General features: G+C 37.5%; 1 protein-coding gene across 1 annotated transcript; it reads left to right on the top strand.

The window, feature by feature from the left end:
• Positions 1 to 1395: 1395 nt before the first annotated feature.
• Positions 1396 to 2340, top strand: LOC308346795 (olfactory receptor 11H6-like; the record flags this gene model as incomplete). The annotated part of the gene is made up of 1 exon (XM_080809840.1): positions 1396 to 2340. One exon carries the CDS (start codon positions 1396 to 1398, stop codon positions 2338 to 2340), a length of 945 nt encoding a protein of 314 aa, XP_080665966.1.
• Between the last annotated feature and the right edge of the window lie 7386 nt (positions 2341 to 9726).

The raw sequence follows: 9726 nt of genomic DNA, 5'->3' as shown, positions 1-9726 counted from the left end.
GTGAAGTGTGATGTGAAAAATTCTGAATGACTCCAATGCCTTGTGTCACTAATTGCAATCATCAAGACCATTCGCAAAGCTATGCACATTACACATATAACATAACATGCCCATAACAGCTATGGGCATTACACTGGAAAGAAATGCATTTTATAACTAATACATAAATAAATATTCCTAGCTAGAATACTTTTACTGAAGGCATCTGGATCTCTATTCTGCATTATATTTTATGAACCAATATCATCACTCAGTCACGTCACTTGCGTCATTTAGGCCCAAATGATGACTGCCCCTCACTAATGGAAGGGATCCTAAAATAAATGAATAAGACCCAACTACTAACAACAGAATTGTAGGCAATCTCAGAGGCTTTGTTTTGCTTTTCTCACCATGGAAATCACACAACATCTATGTCTCAGACAAGCAAGTTTTCACAAAGATTCTCCTTCAACATCCCAAAACAATGCGGATCTTCCACATCTAGAGTAGGATTGGGGTGACAGAGGGGGTGAAGAAGTGGAAGGGGAATCTTTGTCCACAGGGACAGTTTATGGCTCTCAGCACTGTTCTTGGTTCCCAGAGACCTCTACTTAGGAGTATCTGATGTTTGTGAGCCTCTGCATCTGTCCATAACCAGAAGAACAGAGGCCTTCTAGGACACTTAGTGACACTTCAGGCAAAACCCTCAAAAATCCTTAAATTATAGACCAGATATATTGCTCAGTTTTTCTATCTATAATTAGAGATTTAACCTAGACCAAGGTTTTACAGAAGTATTTTAATTCAACAGGTAGAAGACGGAGCTGATATGAAAGCCATTAGGTAGGTGTCTAGTTAACAAAACATGATGAACACTGAAGAATAGATGGTACGTATGATGTTTTTTGTCCAGCTATCAGATGACCTTAAGACACCAACACTGACCCAGAATAACAGTGAAATGCATAAAGATTTGTGTGTTGTTACCTTTCTCCCTTTTCTGATGCCTAACATTTGTGTCTCTAATTTCAAAGATTTAAGTAATTGAAATTCTGTGTCCAATAACAAGGGTCTATAGCTCTTAATCTATAGATAAAAATACATGATGTTCATACCTACTTACATTTGTGAGTGCTGTCATCAACTTTCTCCAAGCTCCTTATTGTAGAACATCCTGTCTTTTACCATGAGAAAACTCTGAAAGAGAAATGAGAGAATACAAAGTTTCAACGTCTGATCATACCCAAGCACTCTCCAAGTTCATAGACTTCAGCAGTATAGTTATCTTACTTATCCAATGGAATAACAGACCCTAATGGAGCTAGGGATCTCCACAAAGGAAATAATCTTGAAGATGAAAGAATTAGACCATCTTTGTCATTGTCACTTTTCTTCTCCACCCCTCAGGAAGCCATGAATAGGTCAGGAGTCAGCACAGTGACTGAATTCATACTCCTGAGTTTCCCGTGCTCCAGGGAGGTTCAGGTCATCCTCTTCATGCTGTTCTTGGTGTCCTACATCCTGACACTGATGGGGAATGGGGCCATTGTCTGTGCAGTGAAGCTGGATCGCAGGCTTCACACCCCCATGTACATTTTGCTGGCCAACTTTTCATTCCTGGAGATCTGCTACATCAACACAACGGTTCCCAACATGTTAAAGAACTTTCTATCTGAGACCAAAACCATCTCTTTCATGGCTTGTTTCTTCCAATTCTACTTCTTCTTCTCCATGGGTATCACTGAGACCCTCTTACTGCCCCTCATGGCTTTTGATCGTTACCTGGCCATCTGCCAGCCTCTCCATTATCCTGTCATTATGAACAACCATCTCTGCATGAACCTGGTGGCCCTGTGCTGGGTCACAGCTTTCCTCTGCTATCCGATCCCTATCTATTTTATCACACAACTCCCTTTTTGTGGCCCCAACACCATTGACCACTTTGTATGTGACCCTGGGCCTCTTTTGGCCCTGTCCTGCATCCCTGCCCCTGGAATTGAGCTTTCTTGTTCTATATTGAGCTCTCTTATTATCTTCATCACCTTCTTCTTCATTCTTGGGTCCTATACCCTGGTTCTCAGAGCAGTGTTGCGTGTCCCTTCAGCAGCTGGCCGACGTAAGGCCTTCTCCACCTGTGGTTCCCACCTGGCTGTGGTGTCTCTCTTCTATGGATCCATCATGGTGATGTACATCAGCCCAACCTCTGGAAATCCAGGTGGGATACAGAAGATTGTAACCTTGTTCTACTCATCGGTGACCCCACTTATAAACCCACTGATCTATAGTCTCCGAAACAAAGACATGAAAGCTGCCTTGAGAAAAATTCGTATGTGCACAGGAATTAGTCAAAGCAAATGAGAGTTCATGAGTTGGTCAAAATCAGAATTAATTCTTTTCCCCATTTCCATTCCCACCTAAAAAGTAGGTGTTTATTCATCTGTCCCTTGAAACACAGACTCAAATTTATCTATTCCTGCCAGGTCACATAATGGAACACAGTATGACAAAGTAAATCACACCTTGTCCTCAAATCATGATTTTGTATATTGTAATTGGGATAAATGACCTGGATGTCTGACCTCCAATAACCGCTTGTCCACTTATCTGTGATTATTAACTCAGTCCCTGGCCTCGTGCTTTTCTGACCTCTATTAAGAGCATCCATTCTTACACTTGGTTTTTCTTGCTTAGACATCTCTGCTCTACTCCTTAGAAGGGTATTCATACCTTTGTAGCACTGATAAAAAGTAACAAGTGCCAATTAAATCATTACTAAGCCAGCATTTTTATTTAATTGACATCCAAAACACTAACAATGACCTATAGCACTGTCTCCCAAAACTGTTTCAGAATTGCTTAGGGAGCTTTTTAAACAACAGATTGTCGCTATGAACATTGGGGTACAGATGGCCCTTCTTTTCACTACCTCTGTATCTTTGGGATAAATAAATACCCAGTAGTGCAATTGCAGGGTCCTAGGAAAGCTCTATTTTTAATTTCTTAAGGAATCTCCACCCTGTTCTCCAAATTGGCTGCACCAACTTGCATTCCCACCAACAGTGTAAGAGGGTTCCCCTTTCTCCACATCCTCTCCAACACACGCTGTTTCCTGTCTTGCTAATTTTGGCCATTCTAACTGGTGTAAGGTGGTATCTCAATGTGGTTTTGATTTGAATCTCCCTGATGGCTAGTGATGATGAACATTTTTTCGTGTGTCTGTTAGCCATTTGTATGTCTTCATTGGAGAAGTGTCTGTACATGTCTTCTGCCCATTTTCTGACATAGCAGCAATGGCCACGATTGCCAAAGTGGAAAGAGCCAAGATGCCCTTCAACGGATGAATGGATAAGGAAGATGTGGTCCATATACACTATGGAGTATTATGCCTCCATCAGAAAGGATGAATACTCTACTTTTGTATCAACATGGACGGGACTGGAAGAGATTATGTTGAGTGAAATAAGTCAAGCAGAGAGAACCAATTATCACATGGTTTCATTTATTTGTGGAGCATAAGGGATAACACAGTGGACATGGGGAGATGGAGAGGAGAAGGGAGTTGAGGGAAATTGGAGGGGAAGATGAACCATGAAAGACTATGGACTCTGAAAAACAATCTGAGAGTTTTGAAAGGGAGGGGGTGGGAGGTTGAGGGAGTCTGGTGGTGGGTATTATGGAGGGCACGTATTGTATGGAGCACTGGGTGTGGTGCATAAACAATGAAATCTGTTACGCTGAAAAGAAATTAAATTTTTAAAAAAGTAAAATATAATAATAATAAATATAAAATCAAAAAAAGATAAAAACAGATTGTCAGTTTTTCTCCAAATCTAAATGAGAATCTTTGAAGCGGACTCCTGGAAATCCTTATTTTAGTGTTACTCAAGTGGTTCTGGTGCACCTGACCAGCACCAATCCACAAATGATCTTATAGAATCACTATTTTTTTAAATTTCCAATTTCAATTTATTTTTTTATTATGTTATATTAGTCACCATACACTACATCATTAGTTTTTGATTTTTGGTCTTGTGAATAGTGTTCCATGATTCATTATTTGCATATAATACCCAATGCTCATTGCAACACGTGCTCTCCTTAATACCCATCACCAGGCTAACACATCCACCCACCACCACCAGTCCCTCCTCTCTGAAACCCTCAGATTGTTTCCCGGAGTCCAGAGTTTCTCATGTTTCATCTTCCTCTCAGTTCCCTCCCTTCAGTTTTCCCTTCCTTCCCCTAATATCCTCCATGCTATTCCTTATGTTCCACATATGAGTGAAACCATATAATAATTGTCTTTCTCTGCTTGACTTATTTCACTTAGCATAATCCCCTCCAGTTCCATCCATGTCAATGAAAATGGTAGGTATTCATCCTTTCTGATGGCTGAGTAATATTACATTGTCTACATGAACCACATCTTTATCCATTCATCTGTTCAAGGGCATCTCAGCTCCTTCCACAGTTTGGCTATTGTGGACATTGCTGCTATGAACATTGGGGTCCCTGTGCCCCTTCTTGTCACTACCTCTGTATCTTTGGTGTAAATACCCAGTAGTGCAATTGCTGTGTCATGGGGTAGCTCTATTTTTAAATTTTTGAGGAACCTCCATTCTGTTTTCCGAAGTGGCTGTACCAACTTGCATTCCCACCAACAATGTAAGAAGGTTCGCCTTTCTCCACATCCTCTCCAACATTTGTTATTTCCTGCCTTGTTAATTTTTACCATTCTAACTGGTGTAAGATGGTACCTCAATAGAACCACTATTTAAATAAATATGTGGCATAGAGAAATGAAATCCTACATTAGCTGGGAAATTGCTTCCAGGGAAGAAAGAATCTGATAAACTTCTTAAGACAAATATTGTGATATCGACATTTTCTTCTATTCTTGTGAATAGTCCTTGAAACTCAATTTCTATATCAAAGACAACTTGGGTATCCAAATAAGGGGTTATTAATCTTTGATTTAGGTGAACATGTAATTAGCTCTAAATTTTATTCTTCGGATATTCTGGGTCAACTTTTAGATTAAGGCAGAACATCAGAAATATGTGGATCAAAATTATTAGATCTGGGAAGAACAGCTTCTTTTGAGTTGTACTTCTATATAATGCCTTTGAATCTTGTTGAGATATATTATAAGAAGCAGCTATATTGAACTAGATTATATTTATGTATATTTCTATCATCTTTCCATCTATCACTTATCTATCTGCATCATATACTTCAGGGAACCAATGTTCACTATATTTCTTAGTTTCCCTAGTATAAATCCCCATGAAAGAAATTATTACAGGATTAAGAGCAATTAATTTGGTTTTCCCTGTGAAACCACTTGTTTTCTTTTAACACTAAATGAAAATCATGTAACAGATAATGTACTCCCATTACTCACTTTGTTTCCCTATTCTGCATAACACATTTAGAGGCTTGATTTTAATACCTGCATAAGATCTTATCCAAAAACTATCATTCCATTTTTTCTTCCAAGTTCATATTTCTCTTATTTTTTCTTTTATTGCACTTTTCTTTTAGTATGCCAGATCATTAAGAGGAAAATGTAGAATGTAGTATAATAAAGGCACATATAAATAAAGGTGTAAGTAAATAAATAGTTCCAAGGAGAGTTTATGAAGTGGTAAGGATTTTATTAAGATGAGATTTTTATTAAGCCTTCCTCTGTATTACTGAGGTGGCTTTCCTAGGAGTTCAAATAAAACACCATTTATTGTGACCTAGAAGGCTCTAGATGGTCTGATCCTGCCTACCTCTCCAGCCTCATACAACATCTAGCTTCTGGATAGCCAAATAAACGATTTCATATTCTTTGAAAATCCCAAACATTTTCCTGTACTTACATGGAATTTGGTTCCCCTAGAACATTGCATGGCATATTTTCTGACTTTGAAAAATCACCTCCTAACAAAGGTATTCTCTAACCATCTCATCTAAATTACTCCCTATCTTACCCTAACATTACCTATACTCATATATTCATGTTTTATTGAGAGGTAGTTAACATACAAGGTCATGTTAGTTTCAGCTATACAATGTAAAGATTTGATATATGTACATATTGGAAAATCATCACCACAGTAAGTCTAAGTAAAATCACCATGCATGACTACAAAAATTCTTTCCACACTTATTCTTTGTTATACTACCATGACTAAATGGAATTATAGACTTAATGTGTTAATATGATAATTACTGGTCTCCCTCACTAGAATATAAATTTCACAAAGGCAGGGACTTTATTTTCTACACTGATGTAATTCAGGTCAAATCACAGAGGTAAACAAATGCTTACGAAATGAATAAATGAAATGTATCAATCCCAGACATGAACTGACTGTTTTATTTTTGACGATAGTTCTGTCACACATGCTATCCAAAGAAAAGTTAAGAGGTCAAAGGAAAGGGTGACTGAGAATGGAAAAAGAAGGAGGAAGATTGGGGAAGAATTACTCCTGATATGATTGAAATGTGGGGGATGGGGCAAATTACAGGAAGCCGGACATAAATCCAGTAAACCTTATTATTCAAAAAAATGTTCAGGTAAATATTTTAATTATCTTAACACTATTCTGAAGAAATACTTTTTCATTGGTTTTCTTCTTTTTACTTCCTTAGAAACTTTCCTCTTAAACGTAGAAGATAAAATGCTTATTCAGCTAATAAAGAGAGAATATATTTCATTACTCTAACTTAACCCTAAAAGGATAGTGAGTGGAATTTGTAGGACACTAGAGGGCAGATCCTGAGGTGAGGGGCAGTGAGAGAACAGTGCCCTCAGGACGCTGGAAGCAGAAAAAGAGGAAAATTAAAACACAGTAAAAGGATATTCAGCATCCACAGAGACCAACTACTTCCTGCTTGTGGTTTTCTCACACACAGTCTGATGGGAACAAATCACCCTCCAGAGCAGAATAGTAATCTGTGAGATTGAGAATCACCTTGACAAACTGAACCAAGTTGAGACCACAAGCCATAGGCTGCTAACAGCTGCACTGCTGCTAGCTTATACATGCACCCTCTGTCTTTTCCTAAGAAAACACTCATACATCATTGGCATGAGTAGTGTATGCTGCCAAGAAAACACCAGATGCAGAGAATGACTTTTTATTTTATCAGGACCTTCCTGAGACTTAGTTACTGCTGATGTTTATGCGATACTTCCCTTAAAAATGAAACATTAACACAGGAAACTCTCAACTAACAATCGGAATGTACAGGCAAACCGTTTCTCAGACTAGGTTGTTTGAAATTGGATATTAGTTTTCCCATTTAAACCCTGTTAGGTGATGTCAATGCCCAAGTTTGGCACATAAGAGTCTAGGTAATACATAATATACCTGCCCATGTTGAACTACATTCTAGCCAACACCCATTCCTGTTAAAAGTTCTAGCAACCTGGGGATAGAGAGAAACCTCCTCGACCTGTGAAGAGCTTTCAGTTAGCAATAATCGCACCTCAGATGAACCTCACCAGTTATGATACTGCCACTGCGCAAAGCTCAGAACATCTTTGATCTGTAAAGAATGCTTTCAAATACCTACATCTCGCATCATACTTAATGGTGAAAGTGAATGCTTTCTCCCTAAAATCAGAAACAAGACAAGAATTCTGCTCTTACCACTTCTATTCACCATCATGTGGGAAATGTTAGTGCAATTAAGCAAAGCAAAAAAGTAACAGGCATCCTGATTGAAAAAAAGAAGGAATACTGTCTTTTAATTAGACATGACATGACCATCTGGGTAGAAAATCCAGTGGAATCAACAAAAAAGGCTACTACAACTAATAAGCAAGTCTTGCAGGATTTCAAGATACAAGAACTATATATAAAAATCAACTGTTTGGGGGCTCCTGGGTGGTTCAGTCAGTTAAGCAGAGGGTTGCTCAGTCAGTTAAGAATCTGCCTTTGGTTCAGGTCATGATCCCAGGGTCCTGGAACCAAGCCCCAAATCTGGCTCTCCATTCAGCAGGGAGCCTGCTTCTCCCTCTCCCTCTGCCTGTAGCTCTGCCCGCTTCTGCATTCTCTCTCTCTCTCTCTCTCTCTCTCTGTCAAATAAATAAATAAATCCTTAAAAAACTAAATAAAGAAATCAAAACCAATTACATTTCTATAAGCAAGTTCTAGCAACAATCAGAAATTGTGTTTTTTTATAATGCCAGTTACAATGGCATCAAAATATATTGAATCCAGACAGAACGGATAAAAGATGCGAAAGATTTATACAATGGAAATGACAAAACATATTTGAGAGAAATTAAAGAGGTATTTAACTGTAAAGATACAACTTGTTTGTGGGTTGGAAAATTCAGTAGTGTTAAGATATCAATTCTTCCCAAAATGATCTATGGATTCAATGATCTCTCAATCAAAATCCCAGTGGGACTTCTTTGGGAGAAATTGGAAAGCTAATTTTCAAATTTATTTGGAAATGCAAAGGATTTACACTAGACAAAGTTGGAGTAACGCTGTTTAAGACGTATTATAAAACTACAAATGATCAAAATAATGTGGCATTGACATTAAGTTAAACAAAAAGATCAATGGAAGAAAATAGCATCTGGAAATAGTTCTGATTTCCTACAAAAGCAATTGAGTGGAGAAAGGGTAGTAATTTTAATACATGGTGCTGGAATAACTGAATACCCATATCAGAAAAATAAACTCAGTATCTCAACGCCTCTCAAAATACACAAAAATGAACTCAAAATGGGTCATCGATTACAAAACCTAACACTATAGAATACATAAAAGACAACACAGGGGAAAATCCTTCTGACTCCGGCTTAGGCAAAGATTTCTCAAGTACAACACCAAAAGCATTAAAACAACAAATTCCTAACCTGGACTCCACCAAATTTAAAAATATCTGCTCTTGGAAAGACACTATCAAGAGAATGAAAAGACAAGCCACAGACTAGGAGGAAATATCGTCAAAGCTCATATCTGTTGAAGGACTTGCATCTAGAATATATCTTTTTTAAAAAACACTCAAAATATCCATAATAAGAAAGCAAATGACCCAATTAAAATATGGAAAAATATTTGAGCACACACAGAACAGAACATATACAAATGGAAAATAAGCAAATCAAAATCTATTCAACATCACTTCGCATTAGGGAATTACAAATTAAAACCTCGATGTGCTACCACCATATATATATATATATATACCAGAATCACTACAATTAAAAAGAACAACTATACCAATGTTGGTGGTGATATAAAGGAACCAGAGCTCTCATACACTGCTAGTGTGAATGTAAAATGGTACAAGCACTTTGGAAAACAGTTTGCCAATTTCTTAAAATGTTAAGCATGTATCTACCATTCATAAAGCTGTTATACCCCTAGCTACTTACCTAGGAGAAAAAAAGCATGTGACATACAAAGTCTTACACATAAATGTTCCTAGCAGTTTTATTCATAATGACACAAAATTGGAAGTAACCCAAACATACATCAAAAGCCCAAACACATGAGCAAATTCCTGTCTGTCTACACAACAGAATATGACTCAGAAAGAAGAAGGAATAATGCCTCGATAGATACAACAACATGGATGTATCTCAAAATACTTGTGCTGAGTGAAAGAAACTAAACCAAAAAAAAAATAAAAATAAAAATAAGGTATGATTCCATATACATATATATGTATATATATACATATATATGTATGTGTGTGTGTGTGTATATATATATATATATGAAAAGT

The sequence above is a fragment of the Martes martes genome, assembly GCF_963455335.1.
Source record: "Martes martes genome assembly, chromosome: 7".
Taxonomy (NCBI): Eukaryota; Metazoa; Chordata; class Mammalia; order Carnivora; family Mustelidae; genus Martes; species Martes martes.
This window is presented reverse-complemented; position numbering and strand designations above follow the sequence as displayed.